Here is a 23,857-nt window from a genome sequence, read left to right as displayed (position 1 = left end):
ATTTTGTACAATTATTGTTATCTTTGGAACTGTGTACTATCCCTTTAAAAATTGTGTATCCTTGTAAGAATATATTGTATTAAACACAAGTATATGATAGAGATTACAGAAAATATTTGGATTTTAGTTTGAACTTTGTGGTAATTGTATTTATATTAGCCTTAGAACACTGTGGTCCTTTTGTTTTGATTTACATAATCTGCTGGCCAGCATGATTGGAACTGTGAATTATGAAAGAAGAAAAGTAGGCTACCAGCACACAAGATTTAGGTTTCTAGAATCATAGAATCATAGAGTTGGAAGGGGCCATACAGACCATCTAGTCCAACCCCGCCCCCGCCCTTCTACATTCTTAGAAGACTCTCCAAAATGCTTTTGTAAATTAATCAAAAAGAAAAGACCCTCCTCCCTAAAAAAATATGCGGATGATCCCAGAGTGTGCTACAAGGGGCACAGAATCTTTACAGCCAGTAAAAAACAGAGGAGTGGCAGTGGGAAATCAGTCTGTTAAACGGAGAACAGGTGTCCTTCTGATATGAGGTTTGTGTTATGGATAGTTTTTATACTGTTATGTCCAATTGCTTGGTTTTCATGGCTTGTTGTTTTATAGTTGCATTGTTTTCATTGTAAGAGGCTACATAGAAATATTCTAAATAAATAAATTCAACCCCTAATTGCTTATAGAAACGTGGAGTGGAAGATCTAGATCTGTATAGGGACATTTCCAAATAGCTTATCCTCTTACCAATTCTTCACAGTTTCCAAGTTTGTGCTGATATATTCATCAGCCCCTTGTTAGGGACTTTTTAAAGAATTGTTAAGAATAGAGTTCATATTGCACAATTCTTGCTCACCTTGGATATCTGGATGAGTCATCACGAGAAGCAGTGCCCATAGCAGAGTGTAACTAGATGTATCTGACCCAGCAATAAAGAGGTCAGAAATACACTGAGCCAGGTTTTCATCGTCGTATGTTGAAGTGGGGTCATTCTTGCTCTGTTATGGACAACAAGAAAAATGAAACATCTTCTACAATGATTTTTTTGCTTTTATTCCCAATACACCATCCAAAGACCCATAAATTGTTTCTGGAGAGAAGGGAGAAAGATATAATGCAACGGACTTGATAATCTGAGCAACAAAATAGCTATCAGTTGGCTTTTCATCCATAAGTATAAGGTTATATAAAAGCTACAGGAATAGCATTAGAGCAGTATAGGCTAATGGGAAAGTTAAAAGATCCGTGAGGAAAGGTGACAGCGATTTATTGTGTTCTATTTTGAAAAGAGAATTGGTTTGTGTGGCTGTAGGCATCATGTGCTTTTAAGATATTAATTGTGAATTCATCTTAGCTATAGTGTCTATGGTTGAGGCCATAATCCAAATTGTTCAAGGAAGGAAAAGGGGATGGTTGTTTCTAGCTTTTGAATCCTGGGCCAGTTCCACACTACTCAACTTCATCCGGAACGCTGCAGAACGTCACGAAAAAAACACAAAAAATAGCGTCTTCTCACGTGAGTTTTGCACAATGTTCTGGATGAAGCAGGGGCGGCGCCAGAGTCTTCGGTGTTTGCAGCCGGCCGGCCGTCTAGGTACCCCTGCACTCGTGTACGCGCACTCCAGCCCACTTAATGACATCACGTGTGAGTTAAAACTGAAAGTAAATTTCTGTTATCTTTGACTATTAACAATACCAACAATGATTTATATATACGCCAATCTTTTTACCTTTTTACTCTTTTAAATCTACTTTAACCACTTAACTTGTAAATATTTTATTCAGATGTTTATTGATTGAATTATAATACTAATTATATACTTCCTAAACCACCTACCCACCCCTCCCTAACCCTCACTACCCCTTTGCATAAAAGTAAACCTTGCATCTTGATTGATAATTAAAGTATATAATCTTAATATATTAATATCTATTAGCTATATGTATAGCTCTACTGAATTAGTGTGTTACTTAACACACCAATTTTGGGTACACTACTTAACCCCCCCCCCCAAACAGATAGAGCTATAAAACAGGGGGAGCTATGCTGAGAGGACTGTATCCTCCCTTCCCCCAAACCTTCATTTGTTTTAAGGCAATCAATGGGTATTACAACGAACTATATATATATTAAAAATATGCTTAAATTTCTTCCTAAAGTTCTTGCAGGCATAAACGGGAACATCAAATATGTCTGATAGGAATCTTGCTTCCTTTCTGTGGTGAAAGCAGGTCAACTGATTTCCTTTTCTGATTGGATTTCTTCATTTCTCTTGCCATAGGAATTTCCAGCTCAATAGAATTTAAAAGATCCATTCCTGTGTCTGTGTCTGTAGCAACATAATGCTTTCCACGATATATCACCAAAAGCTTAGTGTAGTTTAGCCACTTATAGTGAGTATTGGTCTTTCGTAGCACTTCAGTTATAGGCTTTAATTCTTTTCTTTTAGCAAGAGCTTCTTTTGGGAGATCCACAAATACGTAGACTGGCATGCCTTCATATGGTATTGATCCTTTTAATCTTGCTTCTTCCAATATTTTCCTTCTTATGCTTTGATTTGGTATTTCAATAATAACGTCTCTTGGAGTCATTTTACTTTTAGCTTGTAATACTCTGCCAACTCGGTAAGCATTAGTTATGAGTGGGGCTGTTTCATTTTCCAGCTTAAAATATTTTGCAAGCCACTTTGAAAGGAGCATTGTGAGATCTTCATTATGGGTACTTGATACATCAAGCCCCCTTAGCTTGAGGCAATTATTCCTGGCTGCAACCTCGAGCGTAAGGATTCTGTCCTGTTGAATTTCAATTGTTTTTTGCATAACAATTACATCCTTCTGAGACTGCAAACTAGAGTCTAAAGCTTTCTCGGCTTTTTGCTTAACAGTTTGCAAGTCAAGCTTTATTTTGGTAAGCTGTTTAGTCATCGGGTTGATTAGATTAGTCATATGCAGAATAATGTCCTGTCTCAGTTTTGCTAGCTGCGGGCTTAAAGCTATTTCGTTTTGATTTACCTTTTCTGTGGCGTCGTTAAAAAGATCGTCCACCATTTTGCATGTTTCTTCCCCGCTGCCGTCTGCTAGCACCGGCTCTTTAACAGTCGAAAAAAAGTCTGTAGGTTCCTTGTCACTTTGGAGTTGTTTTTCCTCTTTTTTTGTGATGGCTTATGCATATTTTTTTCCCAATCTTGTTTCGTTGTGTGCTATTTAATCAAGGTTTGGGAGTCGGGAGGGACTCCCAAACCTTCATTAAAGGTTAAATTCATGAAGGTTGTGTGCTATTTAATGAAGGTTTGGGAGTCGGGAGGGACACAGCTCTCTCAGCATGCGTCTGGCCCCGAAGGTACCCTCGCCATGCCTCTTGTGGGTCCTTTTCAACTGCATCTAGGAGCCTTAAGTCTTCCTCCTTGATACGGCAGTCCAGGCTCTCTATGAGGGAGGTTGCAAGTTTCTTCCTCGTCTAACATTTGTCCTGAAAGTGCAGCTGTTCTTTCTTTGCCTTCTCTGTATCCAACTGCTTTAGAATGCCTTCAGTGCTGCCAACATGGGTCATCCACTGTATTAATCTTAGGCGAGGCGTACCTTGTATGTTAAGCATGTCATCTAACCCACTAACATTGGCTGTGCTGTCTAAATCCCTCTGCAGCTCAGTCCAGGCCTTCTCTGCCTTCTGATGTGCTTCTGCCTTCCTTGTATGCAAGTATTCGCGCATCTTGGGTGTCAAGACTTTGTCTCGTGGACCAAGAACAGGTTCTGCTTCTTGCTTGTCTTGCGCTATCTGGTTAGGATCAGTGACCTTATGTGAGATAGCTGCATTGTCAACAGAATCTCCCATTGCAGTGTTAACTTGGATCCTCTGGGCGGCGCTGTGGTAGTAGTACAGTGGTTTGTCTAGCTAATGGCTTGTCTGGTATTCTGAGTGGAAATACACTGCAATTATGCTGAATGGCCACTAGGTGTCACTGTATGCTCTTTAACCCTTCAGTCTCCTGCTTTACAATAGTATTTTTTCTCCCTCATATTGCTGCTGTTAGTACTGGATTGTGTTTACTCTAGAGGAAACTTTAGCACTGCACAATTTTCCCTTTCTAGCTCAAGACTTGTGAAAGACTTGTATTGCTAGCTGATATCCTTAAGAGACTTTACTCCTGGCACTTGTATGCAGCTGGGCGAAAGGGAAAAGGCGCGAGTGCGTGCAAATAGGGACTTTAGGGTTGAGATGAACAGCATATGAGTTAGCGAATGAAGCAATTTGCAGTACAAAGGGAAGCCTGGTGAAGCGGGGATCGTTAAATGCTTTTATTCAGACGTTCTTTAGCAAGAGCATTCTGAGCTGCGAAAGGGAGGGGAATGGAGCAAAGATCTTCCTTTCTTTTCTGGGGGCAGCCACATCTTCAGTTGCATTCCATACAGGCAAGCAAGCAACATACACACACATTTTCTTTGCTTAAGAGAGCAGGGAATGCTGAATCAGTCCCTAGGAGGAATACTATACTTCAACTTTTTTACTGTTCCATACTACATCTAAACCAGCTGATTCTGGAGAGTTTTAATTCACGGGCATTAGAGATTCTAGCTCTCAAAAGGAATCCTACTTACAGTTCAAATCAGCAGTGCAGACATGATTCAAACTGAGTAGATAACATCTATTTATTTAGCTGGATCTATTGATGTGCTAATGGTAAAAAAGGTGATGGTTCTCCATCCCTTACTGGAGAATGAATAAAAAGACAAAAGGTGGAAGAGAGATCTTAAATACACAATTCCTGCTCTTCTCTAGAGGAAATTGTCTAAAAAGGGTTAAAAGACTACATTTATAATAGGTCTGTCCTTTAAATATGCAGACCTCTATTCTCTCATGTTCTCTATTGCCAATACACAGGCTGTAACAGCACATAAGGGTATCAGTAAGTCTAAATTTTTCACTATGGGGTGCAAAGGGGGAGGGTTGTGTCTGCAGTGTTACATGCTGTAGAGAGCCAGTTTGGTGTAGTAGTTAAGAGCGGTGAGGCTCTAATCTGGAGAACTGGGTTTGGTTCCCCACTCCTCTGCTTGAAGCCAGCTGGATCATCACAGCTTCCCAAAGCACTCTCAGGCCCACCCACCTCATAGGGTGATTGTCGTGAGGACAATAACACACTTTGTAAACCCCTCTGAGTGGGCATTAAGTTGTCCTGAAGGATGGTATATAAATCAAATGTTATTGTTATTATAATACTGTATGAAAAGGATATGAACTACATAGATTACATTGTCCCCACACTCTGTAATTTAGTCTGTTTTAATGGCTTGTTTTCCATTTCCTGATGTTCAACCTGCCTTTCATTTATAACTGTGATTAGTAGTATGATGAATTGGTTCAAGGGTACCAGGGAAAACTAATCTGTCTTTAGAGGAGCTGAGTGTGCTTCCTGCTTTGGAAGAGTGGTTTCTAATCTGCATTCATTGCAGTTTTAGAACCATAGAATACATATAATTGAAACACTGTTAGACATGGGCATGAACGGAAAAAAAACCCAAATACCCTGTTCGTCGTTCATTGCCATCCACAAACAACGAACAATGAACATGGACGAACATGAACTGTTCCCAGACATGTTTGTTGTTTGTTGTTTGTGGGGGCCAGAACTGCCCCCCAACCACCCCCACTTAGCCCCCTCCCCTCAAACCCACTTACCTGTCCCTTTAAAGATCCCTTTAAACTATCAGCTGGCAGGCGGCAGGGGGGGTTCCTCCCTCCCACCTGCCAGCTGATAGTTTAAAGGGCCCTGTTCTGGCAAAAACAGTAGTGTCTGCTGGCAGCCAGTTTGAGGTGGTTACAAAAGTGACCTTCTCAATGTCCAATACCCACCAAATTTGCAGGGGACATAGTCCTCACTGTCCTCTGAAGACCCCCCAAGTTTCAGAGAGATTGCACCCTGGGAAAGTCATGATCCACGGGTCTCCCCATTGGCTGTCATTTTCTCTTCTCAGTGGCAAAAATGGGACTCTCTGCTGGAAGTACTTTGAAGGGTTAAAGCCAGAAGGAAAGCCAGAAGGAGTTCAGACAAATTTCAGTCCCTCCCTGCCGCTGGTTGCCAAGGGGATTGATTGCAGGTGCCAGACTGTCGGGCTTGGTGAATGGCTGCCCAAGGCAACGAACGAGGCTTGCAACGACCACCTGTTCGTTTAGGATGGGGCCTCACAAACAGTTTGTTCGAGAACAGCTGATTAGGCTGTTCATTGGTTTTTTCTGTTCGTAATGCTGTTTGTGCCCATGTCTACACACTGTGTAAATGGGTGATGATGTACCTAGGACATAATGAATTAGGAAATATTCCATGATCGTTTTGCTTGGATTATTTCCTCCTTTAAGCTTCAGACATTATACTTGTATTTGCATTCGCATATTGGTTAAAGAGAGAGGCTGTGCCATCCTAAGCATTCATTTCAGTGGATTCAGAAGGGCATAACTCTGTTTACAATAGCCATCTTCTTTACCTCTGTACATGACGGTGTGTGGAAGGAAACTAATCCTTAGTAATTGTAGGTGGAAAACACTGCAAGCAAGATCATTACCACACATTAATTGTAACTAATACCCTTAGGCAAGAAATGAACTCACCCTAAGTTTTAGGGGTAGAAAAGAGCAAGAGTCCAGTAGCACCTATAAGATTAACAACATTTGTGGTAAGGTATGAGCTTTCATGCTCCACAGCTCACTTCTTCAGAATGTGAGTCCATCTAGCCTTATATTTTGGAGAGTGGAGTGATTACAGAAGCCGAATGAGAATAGCAGATGTAATTGAATAGGAGTAGTGGGTGTTGAGAAGTCAGCATTAGTACTGAGACAGGAAGTCTTTGTCTTGATGCAGTCCAGGTGGATGCTTCGTCTTGAGGTTTAGTTTTAGGGGTTCATTATATATTTTAAGTTTTTAAATATGTGGGTTTAGAATTAATGCTACGTTCTGTTGCATGAAATTGTAATACAGATGTCTATTCATTAAAAAAGAACTGATAATGTGATTGGTTAAATTGGTTAACTGAAACCAAGGAAATGCTTTTGAAAGGAGAAGGGGGAGACACACTTAACAAGTCAACAATTGAGGCATGACAGTTAAAGAATAGCAGTTAAGAGATATCTGTTGGAGTAAAGAGAGTTATGATAAGGATGAAAAATATAGAATTCTGAAATCTACAAAGTTAGACCAAAGATTTTTTACTATTAATAGGTAGTCATAGACATAAACTGCTACAGTTAACAAGTTAATCTTTGTTAAAAGGGATACAGTAATCTATATATCTGCTACTACTTCCTCTTTTTGTATGCTGATGGGTAGAAGTGCAGGACTGCCCGTCTTGGAATGGTTTTATTGATTGCTGTTTTTATGATGTGTTTATTGTTTTTATGTTGTATTTTAATCAATGTTGTACCTCGCCCTGAGCCCGCTTGCGGGGAGGGTGGTTAAAAATATAATAAATAAATAAATAAGTCATAATATGATGCAGTTACTATTTATTGCTAAGAACAACCTATGTAGAAGTTTGTATTTTAAATTTATATAACCAATCCACTTCTTATGTTCCTGAAACAGATTTTAACAGTAATACTCATTGGAATATTTGAGATGCTTTGTTTTACAAGAAGAAACCGGTGAAGAGTGTCTTGCTGTCCTCTCATGCATGTTATCCACATACTGAGGATAATTCAGCAAGTGACTTGTTCTTAAATCGAGACTTCACAATAATCTTAAGTAAAGCTGATATGGCACAGCCAAAGCTGTGGTGTGAAAAAAGTTATGGCTGGTGCTTGCGGAACAAGGATCTGGAGTAATTGGCAAGGTAAGGGTTGGTGAAGCAGATCAATTGGATCCAGTAGGCAAAATACCCAACATCAGAGGGAAGTGCTGCTGCCCCGTTTACCCACCACCCTATTGTACTCAGTCAGGAGTGTGGAAAAATCTACCCTCTCTTACTCATTTCATTTTTCTGTGGGGTTATACATTATTTAAAGACAGAGTTTAATAAGGAGAAAATGCTGGGTTTCAAGAACTGTATGCAAATACTATGCAAGGGCCAGAAAATCCTAGAGGTGGTTATAGAGATGTTGCCCTTTAGTCCGAAGAGGGAATGTAATAATGGTTCAGATGGTTATTGTAACCCTCTCTGAGCCTGCTTGGGGAGGGTGGGCTATAAATCAAATTTTTAAAAAATGAGCTGCATTCAAAAGTGGATATTTACTTTCTCCATCTGAAGTAGATAGTAATCGATGAAATCGCGTGGATCATGCTCTGCCAGTTGCCTTCTGTGCTTTTCTGTCTCTTTCCTTGCATATGAAAGCACAACATCTACGGCGCCAAATGCCTTCTTGTATGGCCATGAGATATGTTTCATGAGCCATGGGATCCCTTCATACAACTGCAGGAAAAACAAATGCAAAACCTGCACTTCAGTACACCGGCTGAACATCATGGTCTGGATTAAACTCGAGGGCAAGCATATAAACTCTCAGTGCATTAACTATTGTTCAGGGGGCCAAATCTAGATCTGTGGGTGGTGTCCTAACTTTTTGTTAGTTCTGAGTTCCCAAAAACAGGTACACAAGGCAGCCAGTTTTTGTGTGAGTTAGCAGGAACATGTTGCTTAATTCTCACTTGGAGGACCTCCTTAAATGCTCAGTGATGTCTACCATCAGATCAGGAGGTGAGGGCAAACCACAGCTTTTCTTTTTCTTTCTTTCTTTCTTTCTTTCTTTCTTTCTTTCTTTCTTTCTTTCTTTCTTTCTTTCTTTCTTTCTTTCTCTCTCTCTCTCTCTCTCTCTCTCTCTCTCTCTCTCTCTCTCTCTCTCTCTCTCTCTTTCTTTCTCAGAAGCAAGATTTTGTGGCTACTTGATTATCCTGTGAGAGAGAATTATCAACATCCAGATTGGGCTGTAGATAAATGATGATTATTGTTGTTTATTGTGTTTTAAATGATGTGATCCACCCTAAACCCACTTGCGGGGAGGGCGGAATAGAAATCCAATGAAACAAATAAATAAAATGATGCACCGGAATGGTTTGAGCTGGGAACTGCTGGTTGATTTGAATTTTGCTTAATTACATTTCACCCCGAAACCATTTTTGTAATGAAGTACTAGGAACCTGGTTTGCTTGCATTCAAGTGGGACCCTTTCTTTTTTGTCTAGGTGAGCCTTGTACCTAACAAATCTAAACCATATGAAAGGTCCTGTGACTCAGTGGTAAAGTATCTGCTTTTCAAGCAGAATTTTGTAAGCTTAATCCCTGGCATCTCCAGTTAAAAAGACTGAATACTAGAGATGGGCATGAACAGGAAAAAAAACAAACACGATGTTCCTTGTTCATTGACATCCACGAACAGGGAATCACAAGCAACCACGAACATGACCCTGTTCACAAACATGTTTGTGGTTGGCTGTTCATGGGAGGGAGGGGGGAGACTTGGAAGGGAAGAAAGTTCCCTGCGCCGTACAGAACCTCCTTCCCTTCAAAGTCTCCCTCCTTCCAGCCGGCTGGAGGGAGGGGAGACTCTGAAGGGAAGAAGGTTCCCCACGCCATTTGCAAATGGCGTGAAGTCTCCCTCCTTCCAGCTGGCTGGAAGGAGGGGGGGGGGGAGACATGGAAGGGTAGAAAGTTCCCTGCACTGTTTGCAAATGGCATAGGGAAACTCCTTCCCTTCAAAGTCTCCCTCCTTCCAGCCGGCTGAGGGAGGGGGGGAGACTTTGTCAGGAAATCCCTGACAAGTGGCTGGGTTGGGGGTGAAGTGCCCCTGTCCCTGCAGCAGGCAGAAGGGCAGTTCACCTGGCAGACTGCACTCAGCTGCTTGTCAGGGGTTTCCCTGACAAGCAGCTGAGTGGGGTTGGTTAAATGTCCCTCTTCCTGCGCTGCGCAGCAGCAGGGAGAGGGACATTTAAACTCTGGCAGGCTGCAACCAGCCCTTGTCAGGGTTTTCCCCGACAAGTGGCTGAGTTGGGGGTGAAGTGCCCCTAGGCTTATTGGGGTTTCCAGGGCAACAGGAATTTCGACAGAGTTCAGAAAGTCTGTGCCTACTGTTGCCAAGGGAATTTTTTTTTTTTTTGAAAATTTTTTATTGGGTTAGACTCCATTATTTCCACATTTACATTCAATTTTCCCCAATTTTTTCATCTCTAACCCCCTCCCTTTCCCCCCCCTTTTTGTTGACTTCCAACAGCTTTCCAACCCTTTGTCCCCTTTCCCTTACTTTTATTAGCTTCCTCTATCTAAAACAAATATATATTCTCCATTATTCTAAGCAGTACATCCTTAACTATTTTTAACATTATATGCCCAAACTGTAAGCCTTTGTTTCCATCTTAGATAAACAATTTATCCCAATTTTTCAATTTCAGGTATTTCTATATATCATAAACCATATAGATCATACATTCGTTTATATCAAACAATTTGACTTATTCTCTATATATATTACTCATTCTATCTTTTTATAATAGTTCTATATATCTCTCCTCACGTAGTCAATCAATTTGACCCATCTATATCTTCAGACATTCAGTTTGGTACAAAACTTGTCAGAAAAAAAAGAAAATATTGTTAGTTAATCGCTCCTTATATTTAGTCCTTATAATTAATTATTTTCTCTATGTTCTGTTTGTTAACCTATATATATCTGTATATATGTCAATCTATTAATCTGACTGCTTATTAATTCACATTTATCTCTTCTCCCCCCGGTAAAGTCTCCCCCCTCTACTTCAATACTTCAGTAGTTCTCAAACTGCCACAGTTTTCCTCCCACCTCCCATTTCTTCTCCAGGTATTGTTTCAGCTTCTCCCAGTCTGTGTTGAACTGCCCTGAGTCCAGATCTCTCAATTTTCTTGTCATCTTGTCCATTTCAGCCATATACAGCAATTTGTAAGTCCAATCTTCAATAGTTGGCACTTCTTGTACTTTCCATTTTTGCGCATACAAAAGTCTAGCTGCTGCTGTCATATAAAATATCAACGTCCTGTGTTGGGCTGGAATTCCCTCCATTCCCAAGTTCAGTAGCAGGAGTTCTGGGTTCTTATTAATTTGAAATTGTAAAATTTCACTCATTTCTCTTATTATTTCCCCCCAGTACTGCCTGGCTACCTCACACGACCACCACATATGATAGAGGGAGCCCTCATGCTTCTTACATTTCCAGCATTTATTAGAAGTATTCAAATTCCCTAGCGCAATCTTCTTTGGTGTCATGTACCAACGATAGATCATTTTATAAATGTTCTCTTTGATATTAATACATGTCGTTGTCTTCATTGTAGTTTTCCACAAGTATTCCCATGCCTCCATTGTTATTTCTTTATTAAAGTTTATAGCCCATTTCACCATTTGTGTTTTAACTATCTCATCCTCGGTATACCACTTCAACAGTACTTGGTATACCTTGGATATTCTTTTCTTATCTTCTTTAAGAAGGGTCTGCTCTAGTTCCGAATTCTCTATTCGTATACCTCCCTTTACAGAGTCCGAATTATATAAGTCTCTGATCTGTCTATACTGGAACCAATCGTAGTTAGGTGATAGTTCCTCTTGTGTCTTTATTCTAAGTTTGGATGCTTCAGTTTTAGTTATTTCTTTATACGTTAAACATTGTTGTTCATTATCAACAGCTCTCGGGTCTATCACCTCATATGGAACCACCCACAAAGGGGTTCCTTCTTGTAGATAGATTCTGTACTTCTTCCAGATTATGTATAGACTTCTCCGAACAAAGTGATGCAGGAACATCGAGTTGACCTTTACTTTGTCATGCCATAAATATGCGTGCCATCCAAATATTTTTTTATATCCCTCTAGGGCTAATAGTTTCTTGTTCTTTAATGTCATCCATTCTTTCAACCAAACTAGGCAGATTGCATCATGATAAAGTCTCAGATTGGGCAGTTGCATTCCGCCTCTTTCCTTTGCATCTTGTAAAACTTTCACTTTCACTCGAGGCTTCTTGCCTGCCCAAACAAAATCTGATATTTTCCTCTGCCATTTTTCAAATTGTTTGGAGTCTCTGATAATTGGTATTGTCTGTAGCAAAAACATTACTCTTGGTAACACATTCATCTTAACTGCTGCAATCCTGCCCAACCATGACAAATTCAATCTATTCCATTTAATCAAGTCTCTCTCTATCTGAGTCCATAGTTTTTCATAATTGTTTTTGAATAGATCTATGTTCTTTGCAGTTAATTCGACTCCCAAATATTTCACTTTACTTGTTACTTCACAATCCGTTGTTTCCATTAACAATTGTTGTTTCTGCTTAGTCATATTTTTGCATAATATCTTTGACTTCTTTTTGTTAATGAAGAAACCTGCCAAGTCTCCAAACTCCTTGATCTTATCTATCACTCTTGGCATGTTCTCCAATGGGTCCTCTACAATTAACATTATGTCATCCGCAAATGCTCTGACCTTGTATGAATAGTCCTTTATTTTTATTCCACGAATTTCATCATCTTGACGTATTTGTATCATCAGAATCTCCAATACTAAAATGAACAACAATGGAGATAACGGGCAACCTTGTCTTGTTCCTTTACTTATCGTCAATTTCTTGGTCAATTCATCATTCACCACAATTGCTGCAGTCTGGTCTCTATAAATTTCCTTAATTGCTCTGATGAATCTTTCTCCCAATTGTAGCTTTTCCATAGTGGCAAACATAAAGTCCCAGTTTAAATTGTCAAACGCTTTTTCAGCGTCAACAAAGAAGAAACCAACCTCTTTGTCACAACGCTTGTCATAATATTCAATAGCATTGATCACTGTCCTTAAGTTGTCTCTTATTTGTCTGTCTGGCAAAAAGCCTGCTTGTTCCTCCTCTATGACTTCCGAGAGCCACCCCTTCAATCTCTCCGCCAATATCTTCGCAAAAATTTTATAGTCATTGTTGAGTAGCGATATAGGTCTATAATTTTTCACATTAGTCAGGTCTTGGCCCTCTTTTGGGATCAATGATATATTCGCTTCACTCCAAGTTTCTGGAATCCTTTGATCCCTTAAAACCCCATTCATCACCTCTTTTAGGAATGGTGCCAGTTCATTAGCCATTGTCTTATAGAATTTAGCCGTAAGTCCATCTGGCCCTGGCGCCTTTCCTAGATTTGCAGATTGTATTGCCTTACTTATTTCCTCGTCAGTTACTTCACTATTCAACTTATTTCTCCAAGCTTCCGAGATTTCTGGAAGTTTGGTTTTCTCCAAATATGACGCTATTGATTCTTTGTTTACTTCTTTTTTATTATACAGCTTAGCGTAAAATTTATAAAAGGCTCTACTAATGGTAGCCTGCTCCAAATACGTTTTATCTTCGCAAATTTTATTTATTATCTTCTTTTCCCTTTTCTTCTTCAATTGCCATGCCAGGTACTTCCCAGGTTTATTAGCACCCTCAAACGCTTTTTGATTCAGTCTTTTGAGATTCCACTCCAATTCTTTATTGCTCATTGCTGTTAGCTGTTCTTGAAGTATTTTAATTTCCTGGTATACCTTCTTTTTCCCTGGTCTCTTTTTTAGCTGTATTTCTTTGGCTTTTATTTTCTCCTCAATCTCTTGTCTTTTCTCCTCTTTCTTCTTTCTTGCTCTACCATTTAAGTCCATTAGTATGCCCCTTACAACCGCCTTGTAAGCATCCCAAACTTTATTGGTTGGTACTTCTTTATTCACGTTGTATTGTATAAAAAACTTTGTCTCTCTTCTCAGTATTTCCATATTCTCTCTTTCCTGTAACAAGTCCTCATTTATTCTCCATGCTTTCCTTTTTCTCTTTTTTCCAAATTTCCACATAATTGGGTTGTGATCTGAGCCTACCATAGGCATTATTTCTACCTCCTTAGTCCATAATGCTAAGTCTTTTGAGGCCCAGATCATATCAATTCTTGATAATGTAGAATGCCTTGCAGAATAAAAAGTAAACTGTCTGCTTTTAGGATATTCTCTCCTCCATACATCTTCAAGAGTCTCTTGTTGAATCAACTCAAAAAAAAGCTTTGGTAATAGTCCTCTTTTCTTTTGTGCCGTTGTAGTCTTTTTGTCTAGTTCCAAGTCTGTCACTCCATTGAAGTCTCCAGCAAGAATTATCTGATCGTATGCAAGATCGTCTAAATGCTTCCTTAAATCCTCAAAGAAGCTTTCTTTTGCACCGTTAGGTGCATAAAGTCCGACTACCAACACTCTCTTTAAATTCCAAATACATTCCACTGCTACAAATCTAGCTTCCACATCTCTCATAACAAATTTTGGCTGTAGCTCCTCTTTTATGTACAACACCACTCCTCTTTTTTTCTTGTTGGAGGCCGCTACATATTCTTTGCCCAATTTTCCAGATTTTAAATATTTTACATCCTGCTTTCTGATATGGGTCTCTTGCAAACAAACAATGTCACATTTTTGTTTTAGTAGCCAGTGAAAAGTATTTTTCCTCTTATTCGGTGAGTTTAGTCCATTTACATTCCAAGATAATACTTTACACTCCATACTCATGATCTTGTTGGTAAGTCTTTTTCATTGTCCTTAATAAATCGCTCCATCTCTCGCTCAGATCTGATGCGTTTTTTGGCCCCTCCAAACTCAAAGGACACTCCTTCCGGTAACTCCCATCTGTACCTGATTTTCATGTCCTTCAAAATCTGAATTAGCACTTTATATTTTTTCCGGTCCAGTAACACTGATCTGGGCAGTTCCTTCATTATAATAATCGTCTTGCCATCAATCTCCAATGGATCTTGAAACTGTTTTGTCACAATCCTCTCTTTCATATTTCGTGTTGTAAACTGCACAATCACATCTCTTGGTAGTTTCCTCTGGGTTGCTATTCTCGAATTCACACGGTATGCCACATCTAGGATAGCCACAACTTCCTCCTCCTCCTTCCCCAGGTACTCAGCCAACACCTCAGTCATCTGTTCTTGCGCTGACTTTCCTTCCACTTCTGGCAAGCCACGAAAACGTAGCTGCTTCTCCATATGTTTAGTTTCTGCAACTGACATTCTCCCCTTCACCAATCTCATCTCTGTTTGTTGCTTGTCTGCTAAATTCTCCATCGCGTCTTCTACTGTTTTAACTCTCTGCTGCGTTCCTTGTAATTCACTTCGTATTGTTTCCATACCTTTTTTCACTTCTGACAGCTCCGATTTTACTGTCTGTGTAACCTCTTTAACCTCTTTTATCAGCTCCAATTTCGTGTCCTTAAGTTCTTTAATCATATCTAAAAGTTTTTTGTCCAGGTTTTTATCCAGGTTTTCTATTGCCGATTGCCACTCTTTTTTTGACATCGTGGGGCTTGCTTTAGCTCGCTCCCACGAATCCGCTCTCTTCCTTAACTCCGTGGCGTAAAATTTAACGTTTTTCTATTTTAAATGTCCCGGTCTTCTTATAGAAATTAAATTTTAAAGAGTCCAAAATGTCGGGCGTCTTTTCTCTATGGTTTCTCTATGATTTTGTAATCCAAGATGGCCTACTTCCTTTTCCGCTGAAGCCGCGACCCTTCCCCTTTCAAAAATGGCGATTCCCTACTTCCTGCCCTCCAGCAAGGGCCGCTTCTCTCCAGCCACTCTATTGTTATTACGCACTTCCTGTCTCCCGTCTTCCCACAGCAGATCTCGCGATGGTGTCTTTTTCTTACAGCTCCAAAGCCACAGGTATTCAAAACAATAGTCCCATTTCTTTAATAACTTCTTTAAACTTAGTCTCTTTTTAAATTCGATTCCTGCCGAGTCTTCCCCTCCTTTTCACTAGTCTGTTGCAGTTTAAAAATCTACTTTTTTTCCTCTCTGTTTTTATCAATCTGTCCCGTCTCAGAAGATAATGATCTTTACCTTCTCTTCACTTTTCTCGGGTTGTAATCGCTGTTTCGATTTTAAGTTCTCCTCTCAGCTTCTTCCCCCAATCGATGCTTGGGTATGTAGGTCTTATGCCAGCCGAATTGGCCCCAAAACTGCCGCAGAGATTATAGCCGACCCGTCGCAAGGTGGGACCTCAAGGATCGGGGGGAGACTCGTTGTGTAGAGCCCCCCCTCGTCCGAGATCTAGCTCACCCTAGGGTCTTGAGCGTTCTTTGCCTGCTCCCCGCCTGAGAGCAGTCGGCCGCGGGCTATTTTCACCCCGCCGGCCGGTTAAAACGGCAGTCCGGTCAGCTCCGCAAGTGGAGCTGCGTTAGACCTCCATGGATCCCAAACAGGAAGTCCTGTTGCCAAGGGAATTGATTGAAAGGCACCAGACTGTCTGGCTTGACGAAGGGCTGATGAACACCACGAAGAGGGCTTGGAACGAACACATGTTCGTCGGGAGCGGGGCCTCACGAGCAGCTTGTTCGCAAACAGCCCGCGGCTTTTTTTTGTTCGTATTGCTGTTCGTGCCCACCTCTATTGAATACTGGTCATGTACAAGAGATACTGCTGCTTATGACTCTGGAGAACTACTGCCAGTCTGAGTAGACAATAATGTCCTTGAGGGACCACTGGTTTGAAAGGCAGCTTTAGGTACAGAACAGCAGTACTTTCTCAACCACACATTGCCACCCCTTGATCTCTGCCCAAGACAACAGGAAAAAGAAAAAAGAAAGAAAGAAAAAGAGATGAATTAGTCCCTTGTTTGTAAGAAAAACTTTCTTGTTTAAATAGTTTTTAGTATGCTTTTCACATTTAAAAACAAATGCTTTAGTTTTCTTAAAGTCTTATTTTTATTTTTATTTATTTTATTTTATTAGATTTTTAGTCCTCTCTCCCCTTGTAAATTCCTTACAAAAATTAATCTTTGATCTCACCATTAGAATAATGCAGAAATCTCTTTTCAAATAAAAAATTACTGTTGATAGTTTTTGATAGATGAATTCTAAAAGAGTTAAGAGGCGGAGGGGCCAGATTTGAATTCCATTGTAGATTCCATCTATCCGGTCTCCTGGCAGCCTTCCCTGATATGTAGCCTAGACTGTTGCCTCTGCTCTAAATCCAGCAGATGGAGAAAGTGGGCAATTTCTTACTATTTCCCTTTAATTCCAAGGAGATTTATGGCTGGTAAATTTGCTTCGGCTATAAATTACGTGTATGATGGATCTCTGTTTTGCATGGAAACTTCAGTCGGCCATGGTCTCTCCACCACGTAATCCCTGCCCAAAACTACAGGAAAGCAAAAAACTACTCACAAGATGAAAGAAGCTACCTCCAAATGTTACGCCCGTTTCAATGGCTTTCATCAGTTTGAGGAAGTCTTCATCATCAACAGAATACCGGTGTCCAAAAACCAGAGCACATATCACATTGCTGACTGAATTCGTGATGGGTAATGAAGGGTCAATTGGCTGCCCTGAGAACAAAGGCATATGCAAAAAATTAGCAATTGTTTTACCACTCCTTAATACTGTGAGTCAGATTTCCTAGATGGGGAAATGTTGAACATGAGATGGCTTCTCTTGATTTTTCCCTTCTACTTTAATATTTATTTATTTTTTTATCTTTAGAGGTAATTTAAGCTTGAGTTTATCCAAAGGGCAAGAGCCACACGAGTCTTGGCCCATGGCTCACAGCCTGCAATCTGGTTGGATCCAAGTTGTCAGAATGAGCAACAGTATATTGCATCTGATGCATTTATATTCTGTTCTTTGTAAGCTATTTTGAGTCCCCAGTGTAAGAGAAAAGCAGACTATAAATGTTTAAATCTCTCTATATAAAGACAAGTGCCCTGAGACTAACTCATCAATGCCCAGCCCAAACCGCTGGACCCAGAAACATGAAATTTGGGGAGAACATTCCTTTCATGATGTAAACACCCACTAAGAAGGGATTTTAAGAAATTCGCCCCCTAAGGGGATAAAAAGAGATAAAATGTGTTTTCCCAAAGGGATACAGCTTCCCTGTGTGGCTGGCAGGCTGCTGCCTGCTTGTACCCCCGCCCACTGCTAGCTTTAGTATGGTTCCTGATGTTCTATTTTACTTTGCTCCCTGAGCAGTGCCTTAGAGGTTCAGTAGCTACAACTAGTTGTTCTGGGGCATTGCCTGGATGCTGTGGTCAAGTGGCTGAGGGAGAATAAGCAAAAACTGAATCGAGACAAGATGGAGATGATACTGGCTGGTAAAGTGGAAGTCAGGAAAGGGATTGCTATGCTTGCATGAGTTGGTGTGAGACTGAAACTGACAGTTAAGAGCATAGGGTATTTACTGGATTCTGCACTGTAAGATGATAACGGTAGCAAGAAAAGTATGTGGTCCTCTCCTCCTACTGAAGAGCTATTAAAGCCATTTTTCCAAGTTACAACTTTACAACATCTATCCAAAGCCATTTTCCAAATACCACCTATGCTTGTTCCTTTGTGGGAATGATTCTTGCTCTTCGCTACAGTTTGCTGGGTAAAAATGTGAGAAACCTGGGTGTGACTCTGGATGCTACACTTTCAATGGAGGCCCAGGTCACGACTGTTGCCAGGTCTGCCTTTTTTCATCTTCAGCAGGCCAGCCAACTGGCACCCTGTCTCTCGCCCCAGGACCTGGCTACAGGAATCCATGCAATGGTCCCCTCCAGGCTAGACTACTGCAACTCACTCTACGGTTGGCTGCCCTTGGGCCTGACCCAGAAGTTACATCTTGTCCAGAACACAGCGGCATGTGTTTTTACAGGAACGCCTATTTGAGTGCACATCCGTCCTGTGCTGTGCCAGCTGCACTGGCTTCCAGTGGAGTTCTGGATCCGGTTCAAGGTATTAACCTTGATGTTTAAGCCCTTCACAGACTGGGACCGGCATACCTGTAGGACCGCCTCTCCTATTACATCACTTGCAGGGCAGTGTGCTCGGCGGATAAACAACCACTGGTGGTCTGTGGCCCGAGGAACATCCGTCTGGCCTTGACCAGGGCCAGGGCTTTTTCAGCCCTAGCCCCGGCCCAGTGGAACGCTCTCTCACTGGAGATCAGGGCCCTGCGGGACCTATTGCAGTTCTGCAGGGCCTGTAAAATGGAGATGTTCCACCGGGCATTTGGTTGAGGACCAGCGGGTGTCTCCCCCCCCTTATTCCATCTAAGATTACCACCTCTTCTGTGACTGCCCTCAGCCATGTGCTGTGCCCACATGCTATGGCCTATGCAGATTTTTGATTATTTATCTAAGATAGTGTCAGGTCTGTTGCCCACTGTCCCTCCATACTGTTGCTCTGCCTCTGTTATGTTGCAATAGCCTCTTGCACCTGCTCCCTTGTTGCCTTCCAGATTCCAGGACGGTCGAGCCCTTATCTCGGATGGCTCGCCGCAGTGGCCTTGGGACAGCTCCTTCCATCTTGCCACTGATTGTGCCCGGCCGGGAGAGCCGGAGGGGTGGAAGAACCTGCAAACGGGTTGATATAATGTATCGTGTACTCAGTGCGCCATTCTTAACAAGAGACCTGTGTACAGCCAGAAGCTTATACTTGCTTCTTGTAACCTATGGACATATATATGCTGAAGCTTATGATATCTCAATAAAGACCCATTTACTCAAGAGAGCTTGGATTTCTTGCTGCAAGGGTTGGGAGTCTTCTTCAATGTATCCTGTTTCTCATAGACTGACAGATAGCCTATGTATAATGGCATCTGGATTATTTTGGTGATAGTTTTAAGAGCGTATTGATTTTATAGCTGATTTATTGTATTATAATATTGTATTATAACTAATTTATTGTTTTTTATGATGATGTGAGCCACCCTGAGCCCATTCATGGGGAGGGCGGGATATAAATCAAATCAAATCAATAAATAAATAAAAATGAGGAGGGCCCTTCCTTTGTCCCAATTCTGCAGGTACTGTAAGATTTTTCAGGCAAGTCTGAAACTTGGTGGCAGATGACGATACAGGGGTTACTAGTGATATTTTAATTTTTATGATGCTTTTGATGTTAATGTCTTGTTGGTAGCTATATCTTGTTTTGTATCTTGTTTCTCACCATTTATGGTATCATAGGATATTTTATGAAATAAAAACAGCCCTATAGGAATTGTTTATGTTTGACGCGAGAAGGTATGCCTCCAAATATTCCTGAGGAAGGTAGTTGACCCGCAATTACTCTTGGCTTATATGTCTTCCACACGTTCCTTATATTCACTCCTCCTATTCTAGCAATACAGTGAGTGGTTAAGAACATGAGTTGTTCAGTTTGTTTAGTTGGCAGGATTCATTTGCACATTTATAACATCATGTGAGAACCAGTTTGGTGTAGTGGTTAAGAGAGGTGGGACCCAAATCTGGAGAACTGGGTTTGATTCCCCACTCCTCCACTTGAAGCCAGCTGGGTGATCTTGAGTCAGTCACAGCTCTCTCAGAGCTCTCTCAGCCCCACCCACCTCACAGGGTGATTGTTGTGGTGCTAATAATAACATACTTTGTAAACCTCTCTGAGTGGGTGTTAAGTTGTCCTGAAGGGTGTTACATAAATTGAATGTTGTAATGCTGCTGCTTTTTGTACTCTGTATTTTAGATTTTAAATTATATATTATTGTCTATTGATTTTAAAGTTGAAATGTTAAAGTTTTTTATAATGTATATGATACTATCCGCCCTGAGCCTACTGATGTGGGGAGGGCAGAATATAAATTGAATATAAATACATACATACATACATACATACATACATATGATGAACTGCCATTCCCCCAAATGTCAAAATCTGATATTTCTCACCAGGAATCATTCAGTTTTTGGAGGACTACCCTAACTGACTTCTAAGGTGCTATGCAAATTTAGGATCAACCAACTTTAGCAAGACTCTTGTGGTCAGGTGAGGAATGACATAATTTGCTTTGAAACTAGACTTCCCTTAATATGCTAATAGGGAATACAGAGGATTATCCAATTTAGATTCCTCACAGTATTACTAAGTCAAACAAGATGTATCTTTAAGGCAAGGAGGATGTGAATGTTTTAAAAATATGTTCATTTTCTTTTTGACAACAGCATCAAGCAAATTATATCCAGATTAAAGGAATGGTGAGTAATTACTTTGAAATATAGATTGCCGAAAATGGTTTTGGAAACATACTCTTTTGAATGTCAAAGGTGCTGATCTGTTTTCTAGTCGATGCAAACTAGATGCATAGTTTACTTAAGGAACAATCCTAAGTAGGTCTACACTGAAGTACAGCCCATTTTATTTAATTAGCCTTACTCCCAGGAAAGTGTTTTTAGAACTGCAGCCTTATTGTATCAAAAATGCATCAAGGAAGAGCTTTTCTGTCACAAGAAGATTTAAGGAAGAGGTGCCAACATATTTATCTGTGTATTCAGGGAATGTTGCTGTCCCATAGTCCTACTTTTCTATGGTGTCAGCAGTGCTACTTTGGTAGAATCTGATTTGCCATTTGGACTTGCAGCAATCAATGTGAAAACCCATCAAGTCATTTTGTGGCTTGAGGGAATGGGGCATGCTGAATAATCAGTATGTCTGAACATGGAAAACCTCCGAAGCAGGAATTCCAGAAGGTTTGTTGTGTTGCAGCAAAGGGATATGATTGTAAGATACCTTAAAAACTAATCATTTGAAGCACTCTGAAAATGTAGTGCTAAATTATATATACAAGAAGCAATATACAAGGAGACAACTCACACAAAAGATTTCAGTAGAATGCCAGCACAATCCCAGTAAAACATACCATTTGCACGAGCAAAAGTCTCAACAAGCTGTTTGGCCTCCTCTTGTATTTGGTTCTCCACGCCTTTCTTCCCCAGCCCCAGCTTCCGGAGGGTAACAATCACAAATTTCCTTTGCTGCTTCCAGGTGTGACCATTTGAGAATATAATACCTGAGGCCATCAAAAACCAATGAGACACTGTAACTTGTAGAAATCCATGTTAACAATGATTTATCTTATCAGCCTAGAAACTGAGAACTCTAATATAGTTCAAAATCAAAAAGAGTCCAGTAGCACCTTTAAGACTAACCAATTTTATTGTAGCATAAGCTTTCGAGAATCAAGTTCTCTTCGTCAGATGCATGATCCGAACTGGTCAAATACAGAAGAGGAGGTGAGAGAGGGGAGAAAGAAGGGGACATATATCACAAGGGGACAGGATGCAATTAGCGGGGAGGCATATGTCCCCTTCTTTCTCCCCTCTCTCCCCTCCTCTTCTGTATTTGACAAGTTCGGATCATGCATCTGACGAAGAGAACTTGATTCTCGAAAGCTTATGCTACAATAAAATTGGTTAGTCTTAAAGGTGCTACTGGACTCTTTTTGATTTTGCTACTACAGACTAACACGGCTAACTCCTCTGGATCTAATATAGTTCATATCAAAACATTCAAGGGATACCAGTTGTGTAAGAACTGCTGTGTTAACAAAGAATTAGTCTTTGTCTAATACACTGGTCTGTGGTGTATATTTCAGAATTCAGATTGTGGAAATAGAAATGGAAATGTGGAAAATGTCAGAATGCCACTTGGCAACTGAGGGAACAGCTGAGAGCTAGCATTGTGAACCTTCACTTTTGGGAGAGAAGTTTCACACTCCCCTGGACACTGACTCTTGTGACCCCTTCCCCCAAGAGAGTGGGCAGTTTCTCTCTGCATCCCTGCAGCAAGAAGTTTCATCGGAGGGGGAAGAACACTGACTGATGGTTGAGGGTTGGTTTTTGGTCTCTCTCTCAACTTGGATCGATTCTCAGCTGAGGGTGAAACTAGGGCCGATTCCACACGGCTTACCTGAAGCCGGGACGTTGTGCTATGTTGTGGATCATGCTGGGAAAAACCGCGAAATACCGCGTTTTCTCACGAGAGTTTTGCACGACGTCGCGCAAAACTTGCACGAGAAAACGCGATATTTCGCATTTTCCCGGCATGATCTGTAACTTAGCGCAACATCCTGGCTTCAGGTAAGTCATGTGGAATCGGCCTAGATGTGCAGGTTTTTAAAGAGTTGGGTTGGGGAACTTGGGTTCCCATTAGCAGCTGTGGGGAATGGCTGTTAAAAAATAAAGGAGAGCCCAAATGGTCTCAGAACCCCACCATGGGGGAAGGAAGGGCTCCCCCCTAAGCTATTTTACTGTGTCAAAATAGCACAGGAGGAGGGTATTTCCCTGTTTTTACTTCTCCACGTGCACAGGATACTCCACATGGAGCAGCAAAATCAGAGAGCCTCCGCAGCTTGCTATTTTGGAATACTGCTTGATGGGGAAGGCAGGAGCCCTTCCTCCCCCTATGGTGACATTTTGAGGCAATTTGGACTCTCCATTATTTTTTAACATCTATTCCCCACAGCTGCTGTGTGGCTGTGGGGGACCCAAATTGGGTCTTGGCAACCCAGACCCAACTTTTTAAAAGCCTGCATGTCTAGTTTGATCCACAGAGTCAGTATCTTGGCCCCGTGTAGCCTGTAGTGTGTACACTGTGCACCCATGACCTCTGCTGTTCTCTATGGTATAAGTCCTGAAATCAACACTATAATCATACAACCAGCTAGACTGTTTTAGGTGGCTAGCTGTCTTGGTCTGCAGTACAACCACACGATTTGAGTGGCACCTTAGAGACCAACAAGATTTTAGGGTATAAAGAATCAGAGCTCCCTTCTTGGTGTCTGAAGAAGGATTCAACCAGCTCGACATTTCTCTATGCACAGTTATATAAGCAGAGATATTATTGTCATATCCAGTGTCCCTTTCTCATAACTATTGTTCTTGCCTAACTATGTCTATTCCCCTACTACCTGGCATCCTTTAACTGTAGATGCCACCCTCCTCTTCTGCACACCCTGTTTCTATCCCTGGCATCTCCAAGTAAGTGATGAGAAAAATCACTACTTGAGATCCTGGAGCGCTGCTGCCAGTCAGAGTGTACAACATTGAGCAAAGGGTATTATTGTTGGAGTCTGCTACAGACCACCTGACCAGCGAGAA

The 23,857-nt window shown here is 41.0% G+C and overlaps 1 protein-coding gene across 1 annotated transcript in view; it reads right to left on the bottom strand.

The window, feature by feature from the left end:
- The window catches only part of LOC129332002 (cytochrome P450 2C25-like), a 46,378-nt gene that overhangs the window by 7,319 nt on the left and 15,202 nt on the right, over positions 1-23,857 (bottom strand). Inside the window, exons 5-8 of the mRNA XM_054982740.1 lie at positions 21,619-21,768; positions 17,154-17,314; positions 8,216-8,392; positions 855-996 (exon numbers count right to left, since the gene is read on the bottom strand). Coding sequence (XP_054838715.1) covers positions 855-996; positions 8,216-8,392; positions 17,154-17,314; positions 21,619-21,768 — 630 coding nt within the window. The remainder of the gene's footprint in view (positions 1-854; positions 997-8,215; positions 8,393-17,153; positions 17,315-21,618; positions 21,769-23,857) is intronic.

This window comes from Eublepharis macularius, chromosome 6 (assembly GCF_028583425.1).
Source record: "Eublepharis macularius isolate TG4126 chromosome 6, MPM_Emac_v1.0, whole genome shotgun sequence".
In the NCBI taxonomy this organism is placed as follows: domain Eukaryota; kingdom Metazoa; phylum Chordata; class Lepidosauria; order Squamata; family Eublepharidae; genus Eublepharis; species Eublepharis macularius.
Note: the sequence above shows the minus strand (reverse complement) of the source record. Positions and strands in the feature narration are given on the sequence as shown.